At 54.6% G+C, this 25,746-nt stretch overlaps 2 protein-coding genes across 2 annotated transcripts; both read left to right on the forward strand.

Annotated features, from left to right (window-relative positions):
- Positions 1-1,468: 1,468 nt before the first annotated feature.
- On the forward strand, positions 1,469-8,659 carry SLC22A13 (solute carrier family 22 member 13; the record flags this gene model as incomplete). The annotated part of the gene is made up of 10 exons (XM_084903003.1): positions 1,469-2,109; positions 4,659-4,762; positions 5,565-5,719; positions 5,944-6,112; positions 6,317-6,437; positions 6,520-6,614; positions 6,809-7,023; positions 7,206-7,314; positions 8,107-8,322; positions 8,566-8,659. Exons 1-10 carry the CDS (start codon positions 1,732-1,734, stop codon positions 8,657-8,659), a joined length of 1,656 nt encoding a protein of 551 aa, XP_084759129.1. The 5' UTR covers positions 1,469-1,731.
- A 2,737-nt stretch (positions 8,660-11,396) lies between these two features.
- SLC22A14 (solute carrier family 22 member 14) lies at positions 11,397-24,011 on the forward strand. The gene is made up of 12 exons (XM_084903001.1): positions 11,397-12,610; positions 14,357-14,413; positions 14,986-15,495; positions 16,152-16,255; positions 16,463-16,617; positions 16,936-17,104; positions 17,906-18,026; positions 18,294-18,391; positions 18,672-18,886; positions 21,335-21,443; positions 22,060-22,263; positions 23,629-24,011. The coding sequence occupies exons 1-12, from the start codon at positions 12,500-12,502 to the stop codon at positions 23,831-23,833; spliced, it is 2,058 nt and encodes a 685-aa protein (XP_084759127.1). The 5' UTR covers positions 11,397-12,499; the 3' UTR covers positions 23,834-24,011.
- Positions 24,012-25,746: the final 1,735 nt, after the last annotated feature.

Here is a 25,746-nt window from a genome sequence, read left to right on the forward strand (position 1 = left end):
ATCCATCATTCCCCAGCTCCTATGATTGAACTAGACTCCTTCCAAGACCTGGGTCTTCATCCGGTAAGACACCCCCCCCCCCGCCCCGCCCCCAGGGTAAAAGATGGGGGCCTTTATCTTTGGGAGGTTCCTCTTTGAAGTCCTGCCTTTGTTAGCCCCACAGCTGGGGCCTGTGATGGAGAGACTTTGTCCTGTGTTCTTTGGCTGTCACTAGGATTGCTGTGACTACACTGGGCATTTGCATTTGTTTTTAATCTTGGCATTGTGTTTGTGATGGATTTATTGGGTAGAGATAAAAATGTAGCTCTTGGCTCCTCCATAATTGCTTTCTATTTTTTTTTTTTTTTTTTTTTTTTTGGTTTTATTCTTTCTTTTTCCATTTTTTTAGTAAGGTATTATATGTGTACATATCTTACCATTGCCACCCCCCACTCCCATACATGCCCTCACCCCCCAGAGTTTTGCGTCCATTGGTTATGTTTATATACATGCATACAAGCCCTTCGGTTGATCTCCTATCTCCCCCAGATCTCCCTAACCTTCCCACTGTAATTTGACAGTCTGTTGATGCTTTACTACCTCTGTATCTATCTTTTTGTTCATCAGTTTATAATGTTTTTTATTATCCACAGATGATTGAGATCATGTGGTATTTTTCTTTCATCGACTGGCTTATTTCACTTAGCATAATGCTCTCCAGTTCCATCCAGGTTGCTGCAAATGGTAAGAATTCCTTTTTTTATGGCAGCATAGTATTCCATTGTGTCGATGTACCATAGTTTTCTGATCCAGTCATCTGCTGACGGGCACCTAGGCTGTTTCCAAATCTTAGCTAGTCTTGAATTGTCTTCATTGCTGAAAATGAAAAAGCTTTTATGCCCTCGGTGGGTCTCCTGACCTCTGTGCTGCCTTGGGATTGCCTGGTGTTACACACCGCCGGTACCAGGACCCACAGGAGAGAGGAGATGATCATGAGTCAAGAGGCTAGGCTGGTCCATGGACAGATGTAATACATCTGCAGGCTGGGTCCTCGCAGCTCCCCTGGCTTACCCTGCTCGGCTAGCGTGGGCTGGTGGTTAAAGGGACTTCTGTGTCCCTTTGGGTATCACAACTACTCTCAGAATGTGGATTCTGTTGTGATGAGAGGGGTTTGAACTGGGTTGTTCAGGATGTGGCTGCTGATGGAGGTGTGGGGGTACTGTATACTATATATTTTTTAAAAAATATATTTGATTTTGTACAGAGAGGAAGGGAGAGAGATAGAGGGTTAGAAACATCGATGAGAGAGAGTCATCGATCAGCTGCCTCTTGCACACCCCCTAGTGGGGATGTGCCCGCAACCAAGGTACATGCCCTTGACCGGAATCGAACCCGGGACCCTTCAGTCCCCAAGCCAACGCTCTATCCATTGAGCCAAACCGGTCTTGGCTGTATACTATATTATGTTTGGGTAAAGCCCTGTCCTGTGTGCTGGGCCTGGGAGGTTTCCTTGGTTCTTGTGACGCCAGCGTCTAATAAAACATCCTCTGATTCTGCAGGCCCCCGTGGACTATTTTTTTCCATCCTCCTCTATCCTTGACAGGGAGCTGAGGTGTGAAGGTGCAGCTGAACGCGGCTGGGTTAAACATTAATGCCGCCGTTATCACAGCCAAGAGGAGCCAGGAACCCTGGGCCAAGGTGCAGAGCTCTCTGCAGGCCTCGGACGGAGGACGGACGTGCTGGCCAATAGACATGGCCCAGTTTTCCGAGGTCTTGGCTGAAATCGGCGGCTTCGGTCGCTTTCAGGTGCAGCTGCTGCTGCTGCTGACCGTCCCCAACTTCCTGTCCGCCTTCTATTTTTTTGGCCAGATCTTCATCACCCTGGAGGAGCCCCACCACTGCTCGGTGCCCTGGGTCAAGAACCTCACCTTCAACCTGAGTGCTGCCGAGCGGCTGAACCTGAGCGTGCCCCTGGATGCCGCGGGCAACCCCGAGCCCTGCCGCATGTTCCGGCCACCCCCGGATGGCGCCAGCCTGGAGGACATCCTCAGCCACCGCTCCAACGAGACACAGCCTTGCGAGGCAGGCTGGGAGTATCCCGAGAACAGGCCCCGGTCCCTGAAGAACGAGGTAGGCTGCCTTTGGGGCTGTCTGTCCACTTCCTCTGCCTTATGCTTTGCCCTCAGTCACGGGTGTCGCTGCCTTTGTCTTGCCCCTCTGCCTGAACGATTAACAAAGACTTTTTGCCAATTACCCTGTTTTTCTCTCTGTCCTCTGCCGCTAGGCCCGGCTACCTCTCCATCCATTTCCTGTCTGGTCTCTTTGCCCGTCCATCTGCCTGTCCATTTTTGCCTGTTCTTTTGTCCGTCCTGCCTGTCTGCCCAATCGCCTGCCTTTCTTCCCCTCCCCTCCTGTTTTTCTGTCTGTATCCCTTTCCCTCCCTTGTTCTCAGTCTGCGCCTGCGTGTGCCCCTGCGTACCCATCTTCCCGCGTTTCCCGGTGCTGCTCTTTCCTGTGCGCTCGTCTGCCTTCCTGCTCACTTGCCTTGGCCTCCCACCTTTTAGCTTCTCTCTCCCAATCTCCTCCTGTGGACCTCTGGGATGCCGGAGGACGCCCCTGACTCTAGGGCGTGTCCTGTTGAGTACAGATCAGTTGTTCTTGCTCAGTCCATTCTCCCGGAGGGACCCAGTCAGAGAACAGAAAGATCCCCACTCCGGCCGCCTCTGATTAAGAAGGGCCCTCGGGAAGCATCTTGGCCCAGGGCGGCGTTTCTTCCTAGATGGCGGGATGGGCCTCAGAGAGGGGGGAGGGTGGCATCTGGACTGGCCTTGGGCCTAGGACCCACGCAGCTCCTGCCGCCAGTGCCCTGCAGTGGGATGGGAGGCGGAGGGGGAGGGGGCCAGCCATGAGATGATCAGCGCAGCTCTCACTTTCATGGTGGCAAACCTGAGCCATCGGGGAGGACGCAATCTGGAATCCAGAGATTAACCATTTGTTTTCCCCCAATGGCTAAGAAATATTTCTTTCTTAAAGCTCTCAGAGGACAGTGTTTTACCCAAACTCTCACCGAACCCTGCCCCAGAACCCTGGCGCCTGAGGATGTGTTTTTCGGTCTTTGCCTGGCCTCATCCCCCCCACAGCGGGGAGACAGCCCATGCACTCCCCAGCTAGCCCAGCCCACCCCTCACTGGCCTCCCCCTTCCCCAGCATCACCCATCCCAGGTCCCGGCCTTCACCGCCCCAGATGCTGTGGGTGTGCCTCCTCTCCACGTGCTCATGAGCTCCGCCAGGCGGCCAGACAGCACCATCCTGAGCGCAGGCCAACATCCAGTGGCTTCAAGCCACCGCTTGCCGTTGTTCACAGCCGGTGCAGGACTGTCCTTGGAGTTTCATTCAACCCAAGGTCCCTGTGTATGAACCGCGGGGAGCAGTCAGACGGGGAGGCACCCTGCCCCTTCTGCGATTGCCCCTGGCGCTCAGGGGGAGACAGGGTGGCTGGGCTCAGAGGCTGGAAGGTGCTTCCTCCTGATGAAGGATGGGCAGCTTCTGAAGGAGCTGCTGTGTGAGCTAGGGCCCAGGCACCAGGAAGGTGAAGCTGAGAGGACATATGTGTGCGGAGTCAGACTGTGTGCGGGGGGCACAGAATTCCCCGAAGGGCCCACAGATCGGTGTGTGTGTGTGTGTGTGTGTGTGTGTGTGAGGGGTGGTCACATGGACTTCCTGAGTGGGCACATTCAGTACACATGTGTTCGGAATTCCACGGACTTGCATGTTATTTCTGAGGGTTTCCGGTCGGTCTGTCTGTCTGTCTGTCAGGTTCTCTGTGTGTCTCCGGGTGCACTGCCCCCACCTCCTTCTCCACCATGTGTGCATGTGCTAGCTCTCCTCCATCCTAACCTCCTCCCCCTTAGTATTCTGACTGCCTGTGAATGAGGACAGCTTCCGGCGGGGGCAGGGGGGGTGTGCTTCTGGATGTGAGGACTTGGAGGCCCGGGTGGGTCCCAGGGGGTTCCTGGCAGGGAGGAAGAGTCCCCTTTGTCGAGGAGCAGCAATCAGTCTTCTGTCAGAGGCCCCCAGACTGCATCCTTACCTAGTGTGTTGGTAATTTCTCTCGGCACCTATAGGTGCCAAGAAATACATAACCCTGCAAACAACTTAAGCATTCATGTTCTAACAATTTAATAACTGTTTTTAAAAAATCGGACACAAGTTAAAAGGGCACATTTTTATCTCATTCTTAAAGAAACACAGTGACTTACCAACAGGATGCCTGGGCCTATTGGGAATGGCACACCGTCTCAATCCTTGAACACCACCACCCTCATGTGCAGAGCCACATAGATTTTCTCATGGGGCTTGCTTTTTCTCACAGCAATGGCCAAAAGCACAATTTCCCATAGATACGCCGCCACTGAAAGGAAAGTAGCGTGATCTCATGGTGAAACAACCATCCTGAGCTAGTAGTTTATGTGATATCAGACAGATGTTAAGTATTATTGTATTTTCCTTCCCTAGTTTAAATATCATGCTATACTCACGTTCCCTGGGGTACCCTGACACACAGTTTGGGAACAAAGGGCAACTGTAGTGAGCCATCCGTAGTGGGCGGCCCAGATGATAAAGCACTTGTCCCCAGCTGCCCCTGGACTCATATCTGCCTGTGTCTGCCTCTGCCTCAGTTCAACTTGGTTTGTGATCAGAAGCACCTGAAGGAGACCTCACAGTCAGTGTACATGGCCGGGCTCCTCATTGGTGCACTCATCTTTGGGCCCCTCTGCGACTGGTAAGAACCCCGACGAGCCCACCCCTTCCCTATCCATCCCTTCCCTATCCCATCCCTTCCCTACCCATTCATTCCCTAACCCATCCCTTCCCTAGCTCATCCCTTCCCTAGCTCATCCCTTCCCTACCCATCCCTTCCCTAGCCCACCCCTTCCCTAGCCCACCCCTTCCCTACCCATCCCTTCCCTACCCATTCATTCCCTAACCCATCCCTTTCCTAGCTCATCCCTTCCCTAGCCCACCCCTTTCCTAGCCCACCCCTTCCCTACCCACCCCTTTCCTACCCATCCCTTCCCTACCCATCCCTTCCCTATTCACCCCTTCCCTAGCTCATCCCTTCCCTACCCACCCCTTCCCTACCCATCCCTTCCCTAGCCCACCCCTTCCCTAGCCCACCCCTTCCCTAGCCCACCCCTTCCCTACCCATCCCTTCCCTAGCCCACCCCTTTCCTAGCCCACCCCTTCCCTACCCACCCCTTTCCTACCCATCCCTTCCCTACCCATCCCTTCCCTATTCACCCCTTCCCTAGCTCATCCCTTCCCTACCCACCCCTTCCCTACCCATCCCTTCCCTAGCCCACCCCTTCCCTAGCCCACCCCTTCCCTAGCCCACCCCTTCCCTACCCATCCCTTCCCTAGCCCACCCCTTCCCTAGTGAGCTTTAGACACCAGCACAAGGACCTCAGGGTGGGACCGTGTGTCCACACACACAGAGAGTCCAGGGCAGGGCTGGGTCTCCCTTTCTCCCCTCCCCTCAGAGATCCCCCTTCCCCCACCTGTGCCCTGTCCCCTCTATACTGTAGGATTGGCCGCAAAGCCAGCATCCTGATCCAGCTGCTGCTCTTCGCCATCATCGGCCTGGCCACAGCGTTTGTGCCCACCTTTGAGCTCTACATGGTCATGCGCTTTGCGGTGGCTACTGCCGTCTCTGGCTATGCCTTGACCAACGTCACCCTGCGTGAGTATCCGGCCTGCAGCCTTAGCCACAGCGGGAGGCCCTGGGGACTGGCCTCATTCCCAGACTGCCTCTGGGGGCCTTGCCAGGGACCACCCCTACAGGGGTCACCCCTGTGCTTCCCGGGCTGGGACTGAGGCCCCTCCCCGGACAGGGTGGCCGCTGGGGCGATGGGGATGGGAGGGCGGCGCCCGGCCCGGTCTCAGCCTCAGCGTCTTCGTTCACAGTTGCAGAGTGGGTGGGGCCCTCGCGGAGGACCCAGGCCGTGGTCCTGGCCCAGTGCAGCTTCTCCGTGGGCCAGATGGCCCTGGCGGGGCTCGCCTACGGCGTCCGCAACTGGCGGCTCTTTCAGATCGCCGGCGCCGCGCCTGTCCTGCTGCTCTTCTTCTACTTCTGGTGAGGAGGCGCGTCCCCGAGCAAGCGCGCTAGGTCAGCGTGCTCTCACGTTCCTCCCATGGGACACTCAGGGACACATCTCGGGGAGGGGGGGCTGCCCGGGGTATGGGGTTCTGTCTACACTGGAACGGCCAGGGAGGCTCTGGGGTATTGGGGGAGCTCCAGGACTTCGTGCCCACCACTCACACCTGTTCCTGACTGCAGGGCTCTGCCAGAATCTGCCCGCTGGCTCCTGGCCCGGGGGAGGGTCGAGGAGGCCAAACGAGCCATCCAGAAGGCGGCCGCCGTCAATGGGCGGACACTCTCCCCAGAACTGCTGAGCCAGGTACTCAGGGCAGGGCCGCTCCTGCCCCCGATCTGACCCCCAGGGCATCCGGCTGGCCCTCATGCGGCAATCTTCCTCCCAGCTGGCCCCCGAGAAGACAGGCCCCTCGGGGAACGCTCTGGACCTGTTCAGACACCCCCAGCTCCGGAAGGTGACCCTGATTCTCTTCTGCGTCTGGTGAGGGCGCTGGGACCCCTGCCCCTCCCCGGTGTCTGTCCAGGGGATGTGGGACAGGGGCTCTCTGGCGGGGGTGGGCTGTGCGGGAATGACCGGGCCTCCCCCTGACCGGGCCGCTCTCCCGCGGGACTTCCGGCCCAGTCAGGCCCCCGCTCTGAGTGTGATGGTGACAGGGATCCTCGGGTGCTTTGTAGGTTCGTGGACAGCCTGGGGTACTTTGGCCTGAGCCTCCAAGTGGGGGACTTTGGCCTGGACATCTACCTGACGCAGCTGATCTTCGGAGCCGTGGAGGTGCCCGCCCGCTACTCCAGCATCTTCATGATGCAGTGGTTCGGCCGCAGGTGGAGCCAGATGGGGACGCTGGTTCTGGGCGGCCTCATGTGTATCAGCATCATCTTCGTTCCCTCAGGTGCCTGGCCTGGCTCTCCCCGGCCACGTCCACCCTCACTCTCCTGTGGCCAGAGGCCCATGGCTTCTCTTTCCGGAATGAGGGTTTCCCCGGGGTTGAGTGTGTGGGTGGATGGGGCGGGGAGCAGGGCCCAGGGGATGGGCTGGCTGCCCTCCGTCTGGCTGACCAGCCTCCTTCACCAGACCTGCCCGTTGTGGGCACCGGGCTGGCCATCGTGGGGAAGTTCGCCACGGCGGCTGGATTCACCATCTCCTACGTCTACTCTGCTGAGCTCTTCCCCACCATCATCAGGTAAGGGCTGCTGGCACCCTTCCCCTCCCTCCTCTGCTCCCGAGACCCTGATGTCGGCCATCCCTCCTCTGCCCTCGCCGCCATCCACAAATGGCTTTTGGGGTGGCTCTGGGCAGCCGTGCTGGGTGGGAGTCAGGGTATCTATAAATATAGTCCAGACCCAAGTTGTCCAGGGCTGGTGGAGGACAAGTAGAGAAGGAAGCCACGCCCCAGCCACATCAAGGCTGCGCCATGGGTTACATCTAAAAATGAATGGCTCCACCGAAATCGGTTTGGCTCAGTGGATGATGAAGGGTCGGCCTGAGGACTGACGGGTCCCAGGTTCGATTCCGGTCAAGGGCATGTACCTTGGTTGCAGGCACTTCCCCAGTGGGGGGTGTGCAGGAGGCAACTGATGGATGTTTCTCTCTCATTGATGTTTCTCTCTCATTGATGTTTCTAGCTCTCTGTCCCTCTCCCTTCCTCTCTGTAGAAAATCAATAAAATATTTAAAAAAAAACACAAAAAAACAAAAACAAGAATGAATGGCTCCGAAGAAGGAACCGTCAGATGAGGGGAGGGGTACTCAGGAGGGGCAGCTTTCACCCTGAAACTGGATAGACAGGCAGGAGCGCTGGCAGAGAGGCCTGGAGGTGGCAGCTGCCTTGGACTCTCAGGAGGCCAAAGACGGGAGGGCTGGCCCGCCTGGTGGGGACCACACGGGGGTCTGGGCTCTCCCAAGGAAGTGTGCCGAGCTGGCACTGCAGCCTGGCGTTGAGGCCGGGTCCCCAGCTGGCACTGGCCTCCCCGCAGGCAGACGGGCATGGGGCTGGTGGCCATCTTCTCAAGGATCGCGGGCATCCTCACGCCCCTGGTGATGCTGCTGGGTGACTACCACGAGGCCCTCCCGATGGTCATCTACGGCAGCCTCCCCATTGGGGCGGGCTTACTCTGCGCGCTGCTGCCCGAGACACGAGGCCAGGCCATGAAGGACACCATCCAGGACCTGGACCGGGGCCCCGCGCCGCGGTGAGCAGCCTGCTTTCTCTGCAGCCCGGGACCCCAGCTTCCCATCGGCGCCCTGTCTCTAAAGCCCACGCCTCTGCCTCACCATCCGTCCGCGGTCACTTACAGACCGACGACGACGGGGTTTTAGGAACTACAACTGACTGGCCTTGGGGTTAGATCCCCCTATTCAGGGGAGGGTTGGGGAGGAACACTGCTATGGAGCCACTTCTGGGTCAGCCAGCGATGGCCTTTCGCTCCCTCTAGGACTAAGAAGTCAGCGCCCGCAGAAAATGGAACGGGGGCCTCAGGAAGAACGCCTGGCCCAGGGGAGGCCTCTGTGAGCAGCACGTCCTTCTGATCCCATTCCTTGGACACTGCGGGGCCTGCGAGCGAGACTGGCTTTGCTGATGGAGACAACACACCAGGACCCGCCTCCAGCACCAGCACCTACTGCCACACCCACTCCTAGGGCCTCTCTCCTTCCATCACCTTTCTTAGCCCTTGCGCCCCACCCCCAACACCCTCTCCTGGGCCAGGGTCTTGGTGGTGATTTGCCCTCCGATAGTCTTGTGAGGGGTATAGCTCGCCGGACCCCCTCCATCTCTAAGGCGCTTAGAGGTGGTGGTAGGTGCTGGGCCAGTTTTCCTCTTTGTAAAGCCAGCAGGGAGGCGTCCAGCAAGCCTGGGTGGTTGTCACTCACAAGTCTCAGCTGTGGAGTGACAGGCTGTTCTGTTTCGCTTCCTGCTTGGTACCTTCATGGAATCAGTCCCAAGCCGAAGCCTTCCCTTGGGGACACTGAGCGGTCCTTCTTGGCACAGCCTGCCACCCAGGCTGAAACTGCCACGGTGAGAAATAAAAACCCGAGAGGAGCCGGGACAGGCCGACGCAAAGCAGAAGGCGGTTCTCAGCTCCACGATGTGGACCCTTGCTTCCTTTCCGGGCACAGCTACCTTTCCTGGAAGAGTCTTACGTGGGCCCTCTCCGGACACAAGCAACATGCAAAAGTCACCTATTGCCTCCAGACAGCTCTTCGAAGACTCGTTTCTTTAGGGATTGTGGGCCCCCGGGTGAAACGTGTTCTTCCCTGAAAGGTGCTCTGGTCCATGGGAAGATGCTCGTCTGTGGGCGCTTGCTGGTGTGAGATCAGCAGCTGAGAACCCAGGGAAGACATGCAGCCTGACGTGGACTGGACCCCAAGGAGCCGTGGGCGGCCTGGGCTGGGCTGTTCTCCCTCGGTTGGTGAGCCCAGAACAGCCCAGATTTGCGGCCGCGCTAGCAGTGTGCCCACTACGCATGCTCTGGCCAGCTTTGTGGAGGCTAGTGCAGGGCTCCCATCTCAGGCTTGGGTGCAGGAGCCCTCCTACGCTAGGCCTCGGGCTTCCCGTTTTCAAATGATTTTATAGGTCCCTTCACACAAATCGACAAGGACTCATCTAGGCGGCCCTGGCTGGTGTGAAAGGCAGAGGGCTTCACAGTCTGCCCCCAGGACCCACAGAGATAGGAAAGGAGGGCCACCCTCCACCCTCCACCCTCCGGACACTGCCAGGCCCTGGGCTGGACTGAGTCCTCACACGTGGCCCTGACTCAGCCACCCTGGACATTGCCTCACTCACTGCCCACTCACCCGCTCAGGGAGGGGTTAGCGCCCCGGTTTCCTTGGCTTCTGCCCAGGAGGAGCCCCCTGGCCCCCAGGCTCAGTGCCCACCCTCCTCAGAGAGACCCCTGAGATTGACCCCTGAGCTGTGCATCTTGTGTTTCCTGTGTCACTGTCCAAGGCTAAGGGCACCCGCACTGCCCCCGCCACCTTCTCTACTTTGACACCGTCCCCACCAAGTCCAACCCACTGATCTGGCCTTACGTTCGTCCAGTGCCATAGATGGGTGGCTTTCAACAGTAACTTATTTCCTCACAGTTCTGGAGGCTGGAAGTCCAAGGTCAGGGCGTCAGCAGGTTCAGGTTCTGGCGAGGGCCCTCTTCTTGGCTTGCAGGCAGCCACCTTCTCGTGGTGCTCTCACCTGGTCTGTCTGTCCCCTGTGTGTGGATGGAGGGTGAGGATCTCCCTCTTTCCTAGAAAGCCACTACTCTCAGCAGGAAGGCCCCCTTCATGACCTCATCCAACCCAAATTCCCTCCCCAAGGCCCATGTTTACCTATCCCTGGGGTTTAGGGCTTCACCATAGAAATGGGAGAGACAGGGGGAGGACACACTGTCTATAACACCATCCACTGGGCCCTGTGGCCTTTAGACCTTGTACTGCCTCCCCACTCTGTCCTCAGATTTGAGGATGTCAGCCATCCTTTTTGTTTCTGTAGAGAGACACCATTTCTCTCTGTTGCCAACGTCCTGTACTTTTTCCCTTTCGCCCTTTAGTTGTGCCCCAATTTGCAAAACCACAGCAGCAAAAGAACCCAAACATCTGCCTCGTCTCTCCCTGCACCCCAGGCTGCTGGGCACTGCTGATGAGGGTCACGTGCCTGTCAAGTCTTTTTGGTGAACGAGCGGTCATCAGCCTCAACTGGGCCTTTCACTGTGCCCAGCTTTCCCACCAGCATTTTCTAGTCAGCTTGTTTTCCAACTCTCACCAGTGGCTCTTTCTTTTCACACACACACACACACACACACACACACACACACACACACTCACTGGAGGCCCGATGCACGAAATCCATGCAAGAGTAGGCCTTCCTTCCCTTGGTTTCCCTCTGGCACCTGGGAGCCAGGCTTCCCTCACAGCCCCAGCTACGTTTAGAAGGTCGTTCGAAAGAACGTCCTGAAGAACATCCAGTCAAATCAGGATATTATACATATATTTTTTTATTCTCTAAAGTTTTACATGTGTCTCCTTTCCCCCCAGCCATTCCCACCCCGGGCACGCCCCCACCACCCCAGTGTTTGTGTCCATTGATTATGCTAATATGCATGCACACAAGTCCTTTGTTAGCTCTCTAACACCCTCTCTCCTACCTTTTGTCTCTGGGTCTATTATTATTCATCGATTTATTCTTATTCCTCAAATTATGTTCATCATTACACTTCTATTATATATATATATATATATATATATATATATATATATATATATATACACACACACACACACACACTCTCTCTCTCTAGAGGCCTGATGCATGAAATTCGTGCATTAGTAGGTTCCCTAGGCCTGGCAAGCGATGAGGGCCAACACGTGGAATGACCTGCAGGGCGATCAAGTGGGGCGGGGGGAGGGATCTCTCCAGCTGGCCCTGAACCCTGATTGCCCTGCCTCTGCTGCCTGTTGCCTCCCTCTGCAGGGCAACCAGCAGGGCAATTGGGTGCCCCACTGGCACTTGCCTTGGAGAGCCTGGGGCCTGCGAGCTGGGGGCAGCTTCTGCAGTGAGCATCTGCCCCATGGTGGTCAGTTTATGTCATATCGACCAGTCATTTCACCTGTTGTTCTGCAGGTTTGTTTGATTTGCATATTGGGCTTTTATTATATAGGATTTTTATATGTTTTTATTGATTTTAGAGAGGAAAGGAAAGGAAAGGGAGAGATAGAAACATCAATGATGAGAAACATTGATCAGCTGCCCTCTGCACGGGGCATTTGAGACTGCAACCTGGGCATGTGCCCTCATCCAGAATCGAACCATGATCTCCTGTTTCATATGTCGATGCTCTACCACTGAGCCACGTGGTCTGAGCTCCCCACTGCCTTCTTCTAACTTCCCATCTGCATGCCTTCATTCTGCCTCCTCACAGCCTCTCCTCCTCTCAGAGAAGGAACAGCCATCCTAAGGCAGCTCCCAGGCTTCTCACCACCCAGTCTCCCACCTCTGCTGCCTCCCCTCCCTCCTGTGGCAGTGGAAGAACTGCCCTGCACAGAGCTGCTAGGGGGCCAGGCCTGCGGCTCAGTGCTCACCGCTGCCCCCTATGGATCTGGGAGCAGCCAAAGGGGGAGCCTGTCCCGCCTCTACCCCTCCTCCCACCCCCACCTTAGACCTGGGGACTGAGGACCTGTGCGTTGTGCCTGGACAGACAGAAGAACTTCCCACAGGGGAGGTGGGACCTGTAAGGGGCGGGCAGGGGCTCCAGGAGCTGGGAACAGTCTGCACAAAGGCTTGGAGCTGGCTCACGGGGAGACTTTCCCACCTGCCTCGCCCCAGCCTCCCCCTGGGGTCCGTGGCCAGTGAGGCCCCTGGAGTAGAATGCCGCTCCTCCCATGCCTACCCCACCCGTCACTCCCTGCCCCATTGTGACACTACTTCCTGGCCACCATTGGAACCCAAAGGTTCTGCTGCCTACAGCCTGGCTAGGCCTGGAGGATGCTGAGGTGGGTCCTGGCTTTGGGGTGTGGTTCTGTCTCCAGGGAGGAGGGACAGGGCGGGTGCGGAAGGTGGCGGTTTTGATGACACCTGACAAGTGTGGGGCCATATTCTCAGCACAGGTGTGAACAGGAGCTGCCAGGACCGTTGGACTGTGGGAGTGTGTGTGTGGGGGGGGAGCAGGCTGCCCTCACAGGCAGTGTGGCTTCAGTGTGGCATCTGGCATTTCCTGCCTCAGATGGAGCATGGCTCCTGGCTGTATGTTTCTTTTCCAGGTCTCAGTTTCCTCCTTTCTGTTGTTACTCCTCACCCAAGGATATTCCTTCCTTTTTTTTTTTTTTTTTTTTTTTTTTTTTGAGAGAGAGAGAGAGAGAGAATGGGAGGGAAGGAGTGAGGGAGGGAGGAATGCGGGGAGGAGAGAGAGAACATTCATGTGTGAGAGAGACACATAGATTGGTTGCTTTCCGCATGCACACTGAATGGGGTTGGGGATCAAACCAAAAACCGGAAATCAAACCTGAGACCCTTCAGTGTTTGGGCTGATACGCTAACCACTGAGAACACCGGCCAGGGCTCACGTTCCTCTTTTGTACCTTGAGAACCAATTACCTGGGGCCTGTCCACCTGGCAGGGCACCTGTGGAGTCAGCAGAGGGGGCAAGTGCTCCAGGACCTTGCTGACTTTCAGAGCCCTGCGGGCATTCAGGTGATGCTGGGGAGACACTGAAGGGAACCCCAAGGGCAAGGCGGGGGCAGCTGGCTCCTGAAAGCCAGGTCTCTGGGCAGAGCCAAGTCCCCTCCCTGGGAAGTCTCCTCCATCCACTTCCGCCCCCCTCCAACCTTACACGTATATGCACCGTATGAGTCTCCTAAGGCTGCTGTAACAAATGACCACAAATTTAGTGGCTGAAGACAACACGCATTCATTACATCGCAGCTCTGGAAGTCGGAAGTCCAGAATGGGCCTCGTTGGGCTCCAGTCAAGATGTCAGGCAGCAGGACCGCGTTCCTTCCTGAGGCTCCAGGGGCCCATTCCTTCTCCTGCCTTTTCCAGCTGCTCCAGCTGCCTGCTTTCCTTGGCTGCACTTTCACATTCCCAGCAGCACTGGGGGAGGGTCCCAATTTCTCCACTTCCTCAACAACACTTGTTGTTTTCTGGGGTTTTTTTTGTTTTTGTTTTTTGTTTTTAAAGTGTTAGCCACCCTAATGAGTATCTTTGCACATATCACATATTCCTTTTTTTTTAAAATTATTTTTTATTTTTGAAATATATTTTATCGATGTTTTTACAGAGAGGAAGGAAGAGGGAGAGAGAGTTAAAAACATTGATGAGAGAGAAACAACCATCAGCTGCCTCCTGCATACCCCCCCATTGGGGATATGCCTGAAACCAAGGTGCTATCTACTGGGCCAAACCAGTTGGGGTGCACACATTTCATAAAATATGTTTTTGCTTATTTCAGAGAGGAAGGGGGAGGGAGAGAGAAACATCAATGATGAGAAAGAATCATTCATCGGATGCCTCCTCCTCGAATTCACAACCTGAGCATGTGCCCCAACTGGGAATCGAACCGTGACCATTTGGTTCATAGTGGTTGACTCTCAACCAATAAGCCACGCTGACTGGGCTCATCCTACTATTTTGGTGCCTCACTGCATCAGCCCCATCTCTGTGGCCTTAGTTCCTGGCCTCTCCTGATCCAGATTTGGGGGTGTTTTGGTGTTGTTATTTTGTTTGTTTTTGTTTTGAAACAGATTTCCCTGGAGAACTCTACTTTTGCAAGACTGGTAGTGCGTTGGTGTGTGTGCAAAGTAAGTTTCAGCAGCCGGGAAATTGTTGGAGAACTTAGCACTTAGCAGGGCATCATCTATAACAGTGGTTCTCAACCTTCCTAATGCCACGACCCTTTAATACATTTCCTCATGTTGTGGTGACCCCCAACCATGACATTATTTTTGTTGCTACTTCATTACTGTGATCTTGCTACTGTCAATGGATGGTAATGTAAATATCTGTGTTTTCCGATGGTCTTAGGCGACCCTGCTAGCAGTTCTCAACCTCTGGGTCGCCTATGAATCTCCACCTGCGATTCATAATGTAATCAAAGAGCAACAAAAATAATGTTATGGTTGAGGGTCACCACAACACAGCATTGGAAAGGCTGAGAACCACTGGTGTAAGACATTAAAGAGATAGGAATGGGTGGGCCAATGGAGGACAAATTAGCTAAGAAACTTCAGAAGCTAAGGCAGGAGCTACAGAGAACATCAAGGTTGAAATCCAAATTGTTCCAAGACAGAGAAGCCAATTTCTAGTCAGTGGCTCCACGCCAGCCCTCGAGCTCTGGTTGGTAGACACAGAGCAGCATCCTTTCTCTGAACAGATGGCTGGTAAAGACAAGCCAATGGAGCTCCAAAACCAGGCCGCTTACAGGAACTTAAAACGCCGTGAGGAGGCAGAACACTCCAGTTCCGAGTCTGCGGAGTTGTTACGCAAGTTGAGGATCATGGAAGCCAACCAGCAGGACAAGCTTGCCAATATCATGGAAGCGATAGGGAAGTTTGGCCCATTCCAGCGAAAGCTGGTGGCCCTAACCTTCATCCCCAATATACTGGCGGTTGTATTCATGTATGCTGACCTCTTCGTTTCTGGAGAACAGAAGGCCTATTGCAATACCAGCTGGATCCTGGACGTGGCCCCTAACCTGTCATTGGCTGAGCAGCTGAACCTGACCCTGCCCCGGTACAAAAATGGCAGCTTCATGACATGCCGCATGTTCCTGCCTGTGACCTGGGATCTGGATTCCATCATCAAGTTTGGCCTCAACTACACACAGCCGTGCAGCCAGGGGTTTGTCTACCCTGAGAGCAAGACTCGATCAATAATCAATGAGGTGCGGCTTGTCCTGAGTTGCCTGTAGCATGGGCTAGGAGATGTGCCCTCCCCTTACCCAAACAAGTGGAGAAACTGAGGCTCGGGGATGGTTAGCAGTTGGCCCAAGGTCACCCTGCAGAGGAAGGGCGAGGCAGGAACTTAGGATTCTTGCTGCCCAGCCCTAGCCTTGTCCGTCTTAGCCAGAGAGCTAGAGTGGATTTGGGGTAGGGGCAGAGGGCAGATGGCAGGGTTTGCCATTTCTCCACGGAGCTGCTTCTGTAGTTGTGGCTCTGCCCTCTGAACTCACAGAAGGTAGGGAACTGAAGACAAAAGCAGTCTAAGATGCAACCCGGGCCCTTCTAGGCACAGACCTGCCAATCTGAACCTCTGGGCTAGAGCCCAGCATCTGTATTAGGGAAAGGGTCTTTAGTGATGTTGTCCTTTACACGGGGACCTCTCCATGTCTCCCATAACGTGGCCCTCCCTTTAGGCCTGCCTCCCAGAGTCTGCCAGATGCAGGATGGAAGGCAGGGGTGACAGAGCTGATGCCTGCTACCTGTCCCTGTCCCAGGCCCCTTCTGTCTAACCACCCACCCTGGGAGGAGGCTCTGTCTGGGGCACCAGACCGCTGACCCTGGGTGGAGGCCTGTGCCAATGCCTGTGTGTAATCCCCAGTTCGATCTGGTGTGTGGTGAGGACTTTTCCCCGGAAGCCGCGCAATCCATGTTCATGACAGGCCTCCTGACCGGGGCACTCATCTTTGGGTTCATAGGTGACAAGTGAGTCTCCCAGAGTTTCTTCTGGCCCCGGGGCTGCCCCTGCCTCCTCCTCATGGGCATGCAGAGCTGAGGAGTCTCAAGCTGAGGGAGGCGAGGGTGGGGACACTCTGGAGGTCTGTGGATGGCTCAGGACCTGGCCTGAGTGTTGGGCTGGGTACAAACATGGAGGTCCATGCGCTTGACACAACCTTCCTTTGATGCCCACAGGGTTGGCCGCTACCCCTGCATACTGCTGTCGAACTTGGGCATAATGATCTTTGGCTTTGGGACAAGCTTCGTCACCAGCATTAACCAGTATCTGTTTTTCCGCTTTGGGTTGTCCCACTCCCTGGTGGGCCACACCATCACCAGCATGGCTCTAAGTGAGGCCAGGCTACATGCGGTGGGGTGCATGGAGGGAGTGTACACCAGGATGGCGGGTTTAGGGAAGCTGGGGGGCAGGGGGAGGGCGTGCGGGGATTGGAGGGAGGGGGGGCTATGAGCCTGCAGGACAGAGTTGCCATCCAATGGCACGTGGTGTGGAGGAAACAGCCTCCGCCTCAGGGTGCCTGGAGGTGCAGGGAATGTGTGCCCAGTCTGAACTGTCCCAAGTAGGGCTGGGCATCTCAGAGGGCTGGGTGCAGGAGCAGCCCCAGGGACCCTGAGCTGACCAGGATTTTCTCCTCTTGGCCTCTGCACAGCTGTTGAGTGGGTTGTGGGCGAGCATCGGGCCCACTCCATCATGCTGAGCCAGTGCTTTTATTCTCTGGGGCTCATGTTCCTGAGTGGGCTTGGCTACACCTTTCCCCACTGGCGGATGGTGTTTCTGTTTGGCACAGCCCCCGTGTTATTCCTCGTCTCCTTTATCTGGTAAGCCAAGGGGGCACGGGGCATGTGTGGGTCTGGGTCTGAGGGACTGGAGATTGTGGGTTGGGAAGGATCCTTGAAGGGATGGAGTGAATGGATGTTCCCTGGGAGGATGTGGGGATGAGATAAGAGAGAGCCAGGGGCAGAGCCTCTGGAGACCCAGCATGAACCCCCCTCAGAGGAGACTCTCAAAGGGCTGTCAGAGAGCTGTTCAGAAAATCAAAAGGCAATGTATCAAAAGGCAAGATTCAAGGACAAGGAATAGTCAGGTTGAAGGCAAACGAACACACCAAAGAAGTCTAGTTAAGTTGGTCTTGATGACCTTGAGTTGACTTCTCTGGAGCAACAGGGAGTTGAGGAATGAGGAGGGCCCGAAAAACGGATCTACTTCAGGGCACAACTTGTTCAGTGTTGGCTGAAATCCCAGCTATGTGAATGGGCTCTAATAGAGGGTGTGGGCATGGAAGACAGTGCCCTCTGTGTGCCTGGGCTGGCGAGGATGACCCTTGTGATAGAATATAGTTGAGCTCTTCAAGGTGGCTAAGGGGAAAGCCACTGCCGGGCAGGGGCAGTAATGGCCAGGCTGACACCAAGCAGCTGCGGGACCTGTGTGTGGCTTAGGCAGGGAAGGAATGACTTTCAAGAGGGACAGAGGACTTCCTGAGGTTGATGGTCGCCTTCAAGGCGTCCATCATCTGAATGACCTCATGCTGGAACAGGATGGCCACCCCTGAGGCAGGGATAAGGCCCACGTGGGTGTCTGGGGCATCTGGGACTGATGGGTGAAGGAGGGTGTGCCTGCAGGATTCTCCCAGAGTCCCCTCGGTGGCTGTTGGTGAAGGGGAAGGTGGAGGAGGCCAAGCAGGTACTGCTCTCTGCCGCTGAAAGGAACAAGAGGACCATTCCTTTACCTCTGTTGGACAAGGTAAGAGGCATCAGGCCCAGAGTAGGGCAGGGCTGGGGGTTGTGGACGGGCCTTTTCCCGCCTCATCCTTTCATGTGGGACCTTGGCCCAGAGGGTATCTCCAGCCCACTGCTTGACGGGAACAGTGATAGCAAAATCAAATCTCGTCAGGGGAAGACCAGAGACCAGGCTGGCACTGTGGGGGCAGGTGGACCTTGTGGGATTTGTAGGGGTGGAAGCAAGCTGGAATCTCCGCTCTGCCTCTGGCTGGTCCTGCTTGTCCTGTAGCTACAGGTGCCCGGAAAGAAGGTGACTAATGCCTCAATCCTGGACTTCTATAGCAACAGTCAACTGCGCAAGGTGACCTTGGTGATGTCCATTGTGTGGTGAGTCCCCAAGGCTGGCCCGCAGGGACTGCAAACAGAAGTGCATGCCAGGACCTCTGGTGAAGGAATGGGGCATGGCCTGGCTGCAAGAGAGCAAGGCCTAAGGACTGGGCATGGCCCATAGATTCCAGATCTGTGTTTATTTCTCCCTTCCATTCCCCCACTGCCCACTTTTACCCTCATCGCTTCCGTCTTCACTTTGCCCCATTTGCATGGGGGTATCTGTATGTGTGTCTCTCTCTTGTTCTCTCTGAGTAGTTATCTTCCTGTCTCTTTCCAGGTTTACTGTTGGTCACAGCTATTATACGCTGACCTTGAAGATGGAAGCTTTTGGTGTGAAGCAACAGCTGATCGAGATAATTCCTGGCATGATGGGGATGCCCGCCCGTCTGTGTGGCATCTTTTTTTTTGAGCATTTTGGGAGGAAGTGGTCTATGGCAGGGGCTCTCTTCCAAGGCAGCTTCATGAACTTGCTTATCCCTTTCATCCCCTCAGGTACAGCGTCCCTCCTGCTCCCCATGCCTTCTGCCAAATCCCTCCCTCATGCCTCCTGCCCTGTCTCTCCAACAAGACACCCTGGGAGTCAGTCTTCTACACCTACAACCCACCTTCTCTGCAGGGGCCCTGGTACCTTCAGAGCAGGCTCTAGTCGCTAGAGCACTGCCCTCCCTGGGTGGTGGGATCCCCAAGACCAGGCACACATAGTTCCCAGAGGCCTGGGAGAGAGGGAGCCGTCTGGAGGAATCATCCCTGGGTGGGCAGGAGTGTGGACAGCCTTCTTCCATCTAATTTCAATCCACATTAGATCGGGTAGTTAAATGTGAACAGAATCAGCCCTGGGTGTGCACAGGTGCCTCAGTGCACCGAAAGGTTGCTGGTTCAATTCCCGGTCAGTCAACATGCCTGGGTTGTGGGCTTGATCCCCCATAGGGGGTGTGCAGGAGGCAGCTGATGGATGTTTTGTTCTCACATTAAATTTTCTGTCTCTCTCTCTCTCTCTCTCTCTCTCTCTCTCTCTCTCTCTCTCTGTCAAATTCTATTTTAAAAAAATATTGAAAATGCCCAAACTGGTTTGGTTCAGTGGATAGAGCATCAGCCTGTGGACTGAAAGGTCTGGGGTTGGATTCCAGTCCAGGGCATGTACCTTGGTTGTGGGCACATCCACAGAAGGGGGCATGCAAGAGGTAGCGGATCAATGACTGTCTCTTAGTGATGTTTCTAACTCTCTATCCCTCTCTCTTCCTCTCTGTGAACAATCAATAAAGCATATTTTATAAAATGTTTAAAAGAAACTTTAAAAGAATATGTGAACAGCTCTGGCCATGTTGGGCTCGTGCACAGAGTGTCAGCCCTCAGGCTGAAGAAGGGTTCAATTCTGGTTAAGGGCGCTCATACCTTGGTTGCAGGCTCAATCCCTGGCCCCAGTGAGGGCATGTATGGGAGGCAACCAATCGATGTGTCTCTCTCACATCGGTATTTCTTTCTCTGTGTGTCTTTCCTTCCCTTCCACTCTCTCTAAGAATCAATGGAAAAATATCCTCAGGTATGGATTAACAAACAAACAGTGGGGGAAAATGTGTACCGATGCAGCAAAAATAATCTTTCCACTGCTACCCAAGGTCTGCTCTCATCTTAGCCTCTGATTGGAAAATGCCAGTTAGCTGTAGTCTTTACAGGAAAGCAGAACCCGCAACCCAGGGGCACAGCACCCGGTGTCCCAGGGGCTCAGAACAAAAGAAGGAAAGCTGGGGACTTGGGGAGCTGGCAATATTTTCAAAATGTCAAAGAGCCCTAGGGCGAAGGAGTACCCCCCTCCACAGCCCAGGTCCCCTCCCAGGGCTGAGGATGTGGACATGAAGATGTCTGTTCTCACCCAATCAGCACTGCTGCCCACATGGACCACTCAGCTGCTGGGGCCAGGATTGGGGTCTGGACTGTGTCCAGGGTCTGCCTCAAGGGGGCTCCCTCTCTTTCTCTGGGGGTTGGGATTGGGAGCCACTTGGTTGGGTGGGACCTTTCTCCTCAGAGATGTTGGTAGTGTGGAGCAGCTTAAACCAAATGGTGAGAAAAATTCATTTTTCAATTTCTATTGCTTGGTGTTTGGTGTGGTTTTTTCTTTTTTAGTTTTTTAACAATATATTTTATTGCTTTTTAACTGAGAGGAAGGGAGAGGGAGAGATAATTAGAAACATTGATGAGCGAGAAACATCAATGAGCTGCCTCCATCCTAAGGATGAGCCCTTGATCGCAGTTGAACCTGGGACCCTGGAGTGCGCAGACCGAGGCTCTATCCACTGAGCCAAACCGGTTAGGGCATTGTTTTGTTCGTTCGTTTGTTTGTTTGTTTGTTTTTAAGTGAATCTATAATGAGTCAAGCAGAAATGTTTAAAACTCTCCAGTGAGTGAGAGAAAGTAGGACTAGAATTTCCACTAGCCATGTCTGCTCTCATCCCAGGGCCAAGAAAAGCTGGGTTCGGAGTGGGGGGTGGGGCTGGCAGGACCAGGATCCAGCAGAGGCTGCCAACAGGAGGAGGGGCTATGAGCCCTCAGCTCCTGTTGTCTTCACCTGCCTGAGGCATGGCATTTCCTGGTTTCTTTCTCCCTCCAAAGATGCACCTATGGATGGGGTGCCTCTTGGGAAGGATGGGGAAGACAGGAGACCACCCGAAGGCACAGATGTGGGGAGGGGGGCTGAGTCCAGCCAAGTAGATGGTGGCCCTCAAGGGACCTCCTGTCCTACTGACAACTCTCCCCTGCTGGCTGGGCCTGGGCACACCATCCCTCCTCTGACCAAATGCCTGAGTCTGCTGGCCAGGGGGTGGGGATGGACTGTAGAGATGCCTTCTGAGAGGGAATCAGGGAAAGCTGATGGGCAGGCCTCCCCTAAGCTGGCCTGAGGGGAAAATGGCCCCAAACTCAGGTGGTCACATTGTCTGGCTACAGACTTGAAAACCACGTTGTTGCTGTTGATCCTGGTGGGACAACTCAGCCTGACCGCCTCCATCAGCATGTTGTTCGCCTACAGTGCCGAGATCCTGCCTACCGTCCTCAGGTAGGAGTCAGGTGGGAGCAGGCCGTGGGGGTGAGAAGGCAGGACAACCACAAGATGGACAGCAGCGGCTCAGCTCGGGCATGCACCCCATGGCAGGCAGTGTGCTGAGAAGCTTATGTGGATTCTTCCATATCGCCCTCACCAAGACTGCTCCCAAACACCATCCTTAGCATAAGACAACAGAATCCGAGAGGGAAAGGCACTGGCCCCAGGTCAGACAGAGCCAGTGGCAGAAACAGCGCCAGCCCCAGGCAGTCTGCCCCGGTGTCTGCCTTGCACTGACCGTCTGGGCCCCTCTGAGACTCAGGCTCTTCAGTTCTGGGGGAGCTTGCTGATGGCCCGGCGCCCTCCTGCCCACACTCGCTCCGTACACCTGCTGGGTGCTGCGCGGGGCTGGCTTCACCCCTCCTGACCCCAGGAAGTAGGCCCAGAGAAACCACTGCCTTCTTGGGTCAATGGAGAGCTAAGTTCCCCGAGGTTGGTTGCACTATGTGTGAGGACAGGGTGGAGACTGTGGGGTTGGGTAGGGGGGTTCTGGAAGGGGTTTGGGGGAGCTGCTGCTTCCAGCCTTTGGGCCTCCAAGGCCCAGTAGACAAGCTCTGATATTTCCTTCCAGGGCAACGGGTCTGGGGCTGGTCACTGTGGCCTGGGCATCTGGAATCATAGTATCCCTGGCTCTAATGACCTGGAGTCCCTCCTACATTACCAACTATATCGGCTACGTCTCAACCATCTTGTCCCTGTCCCTCTTCTACATGCTTCCGGAAACGCAGAATCTGCCCCATGTCGATATCCTGGAGCACTTTACCGTATACAAACGGTAAGTGTGTGAGGGCTCTGCTCAGCACAGGGCCTGCTTCTCAAGCTCTGAAAGTATGTCAGGTGCTGTCCATGCCTGCCCCTTTGCCCAAAGGGCCTATGACAGAAGAGCCACCGTGTCCATAGCCTTCTTCCGGCTCCCCTGATGCTGCCACCCAACTCTCCCCGGCCCAGCCTCTGCCCTCCTGTCCAGCCTGGGCCAGGTGCTCCCCTCTCTCTACCTCCTGGAAGCCTGCCTGGGCAAAGGGCACTGGCCGACATCAGCTCTCTTGGCCTCAGCAGCTCAGGACCCTGTTTAAGAACTAGGCTCTACCCCGTCCCCTTCCGTGGGCACCCTGCTCTCCTCAGTGCCCGCAGGAGAAGACCTGTGCTTGGCAGAACCACCATTTCCGGGATTTGGGCCAACAGAGTGCGTCCCTCTATCCCCGAGCCTGAGGGGACCTGAGCAACAGTGAAGGCCCTCTGCTCCTACTACAGGGGTCGCCGCCTCTCTCCTTCTCCTGCCTTTCTCCCCACCATTCTCCTCAGACTCTCATTGGCACCACCAGGATTGGGCTGTCAATGGTCACAGCAAGCTATAGTTCAGGGGGAGACAGATATGCACACAGTTGTTACTAATGGGCTCTGACAGAGGGGTGTCAGACCTACAGGAGCCCCTGGAGAGAGGAGTACTTCTCTGGGCAGTTGGGTTAGTTGGGGTGGGCTCACCGGGGAAGTGACACGTGAGTTGGGCTTTGCAGGATGAATAGGAGTTTGCCCCATTGTAAACAAGGGGAGTGTAATGCAGCAGAGCCACAGCACAGTAGTTAAGAACACAGGCTTTGGAGCCGGAAGGCCTGGATTGCTGTCTCTGCTACCCCTTCCTAGATGTGCACCGAATACCTCTGATATTCTTCATGTACCTTGAGTTTCTTCCTTTGCAACATGCAATGATAACATAGTAATAACAAGAGTTAACAGGCATGGATCATGTATTACGTTTTGGGTCCTGTCCTCTACATGCCTTTTCACACTTTATCCTAACCACCACTACATGCACAGAAGGTCCTGTCACTATCCCCCATTTTACAGATGAGGAAACTGAGGCACAGGCAGCCCAGCCGTCCGCTCTCACAGGGTTTGTGGGAGGCGTAAACCCACATCAAGTTTGGCAACAGGGTGAAGATGGTGGGTAGGACCCCCAAAGGTACAGGAGATGGAAGGGTCTGGCTAGAGTCAGGAGATGGAATCGGCCCGATGCCAGAGGCTAGAGGTGAGGGTCCAGCGCAGGCTCACGGCCTGCAGGTGTGGGAGAGCCTCACCTCCCTGGAAGGCAGTGCCGGGCATGGGGAGGGGGCGCCGCCCCAGAGTTACTGCTTTCTTTCAGCTCTAGGCGCTATAACAAGAGGCTGAGCAAAGAGATCTTGTTGGCTGAGAGCAAATTATATAGAGAAATGAACCAGGAAATGATAAAGAACTCCCTTCTCAATGCCATGATGGAGCCGGAACCAGACTTATTCAGCTCACCTGTGAGTAGCAAAGAAGCATCCACAAGCAACCAGGAAGAGGGCCAGGCCCTCGGAGGATCGTGAATGGAGTTGACCGGCTGAGGATGGGGCCAGGAATTTCAAGCTGCAAATTCTGGGCCAAGTTCAGCTTCGGGGGCAGGGTCAGCCCTACTCCGAGGTTAGCCCTGGAGATCCAAAAAATAGCTCCTCCGCAGGGAGCTAAGGTGTGATTAATTCTAATAAAGGTATCGTGTTAGACTTGAGATGGCTCGGCCCAATTGGCTTTGGAGAACCCGGAGTCCCTGGGCCAATGGATGGTGGGTCGGAAAGGCTCATCCAGAGCCCTTACTGTCTTTAGATCAGGGGTCCTCAAACTTTTTAAAGTGGGGGCCAGATCACGGTCCCTCAGAGAGCTGGAGGGCCGGACTATATGAACTACTAATTCCTACTGTAACACCTTGGCTTCGCTCACTGCCCAAAAAACCTGGCGGGCCGGATCAGACTCCCCTGGGGGCCGCATGTGGCCCGCGGGCCGTAGTCTGAAGACCCTGCTTTAGATACTCCTTGGGGACGGCAAGGAGCTCCCTGGAAGGGGTGTGGGGTGGGCCGTGTCTGTGAGGGCCAGGGCTGGGCCAGGGCAAGACTGCACCTCCACCTTGCCACGTCCTCTAGCCCAGGCCTCTGCTAGTGTGAGTGTGCTTCCCACTCCAGTGCAGGCCGAGGACACATTTTGGTCCCACCAGGTGCACCTGTCAAGACAGGGCTGGGAGGTGAAGGAACAATGAGAACTCCCATCTGCACTATCACATTGAACTTTCCCTCCCTCCCACGCTGTCCCATATAAAAGCCCCTAGTCAGATACAGCCACTGGGGGTTGAAAGGTCAAGAGTTGGAATTGTGATATGCTATGAGTAAACACTGGACTTTAGCAACAATACAAAAACAAAACAAGAAATTTTTTATATTGCATTTATATAAAAGGCTAATATGCAAAGTGTCTCTTTGGGAGTTTGGGAGACTGGGAGTTCAATCACTTGCCATGATGTTCATGACCACCAGGGGGCAGCACAGAACATGGTGGGCAACTGGAGGCATGGCAGGACACTGAGGGAACAAGGGGAGGAGGGGGCTGGAAGGCAGGGAGGCAGGGAGGCTGGGAAGCGGGGAACCTGATCAGCCCTGAGTGCTGGCCAGGTTTAGGGACCCTACCCATGTACAAATTTCGTGCACCGGGCCTCTAGTATGTAAGAATGATAACCTTTGGGATATATTGAATTAATAAGATATTATCATTGATTGCATCTGGGTGTTGTTGTTTTTTAAGCATTTTGAAATGGTGCTTAAATGACAGAAAATTTAAAACTACCCACGTGACTTGCATTTGTGGTCCACGTTCTATTTCTACTATATAGTACTAGCCTAGAACCTTCCTTTTATTGGTCTCACACATCATTCAAATCACACTGGTTTGTTGGTGTAATACTGAAAGTGAAATGTCAAAATTGTATGAAGTTTCACTTGTCGATAAAGTATCCTATAGGCTCTGGCCAGGTAGCTCAATTGGTTAGAATGTCATCCCCATACACCAATGTTATAGGTTCGATCTTGTCAGGGAATAGGTAAATAAGTGGAACAACAATGGTGCTTCTTTCTCTCTCCCTTCCTCTCTCTCTTTAGAGTAAATTAAAAAGAATTTCTTTTCAGTCTCTAAGAAAAACATTTAAGAATGTGCACTTACCTCTGAGTACACCGCAAAGATGGTGAAAAGGATGTTTTCACCCTGCGCTTCCTATATAGTGTCTTGTATTTTGATTTCCTCTTTGACCCCTGATTACTTAAGAGGCCAGTTTAAAAGTCCTAAGCACCTTGAGATCCCCCCATTATTACTGCTTGGTTGGCTGGTTTTCTTTTTCTTTTAGTACAAAAGTTAAAAGTTCATCAATACAGATTTGATTAAAATGAAGAAGTCACCTTCTAACCACCAATTTCTAAATCCC

This window comes from Pipistrellus hanaki (assembly GCF_964339955.1).
Source record: "Pipistrellus hanaki genome assembly, chromosome: 13".
NCBI lineage: Eukaryota > Metazoa > Chordata > Mammalia > Chiroptera > Vespertilionidae > Pipistrellus > Pipistrellus hanaki.

What these genes read in the sequence shown, in the direction of transcription:
- SLC22A14 (XM_084903001.1), top strand. Translation starts at nt 12,500, where the DNA reads ATGCCTACCCCACCCGTCACTCCCTGCCCCATTGTGACACTACTTCCT. An exon ending in TGCGTTGGTGTGTGTGCAAA is followed by an intron (nt 14,414 to 14,985) that starts GTAAGTTTCAGC and finishes TTCTCTGAACAG; the next exon opens with ATGGCTGGTAAAGACAAGCC. An exon ending in TTCCTCGTCTCCTTTATCTG is followed by an intron (nt 17,105 to 17,905) that starts GTAAGCCAAGGG and finishes GTGTGCCTGCAG; the next exon opens with GATTCTCCCAGAGTCCCCTC.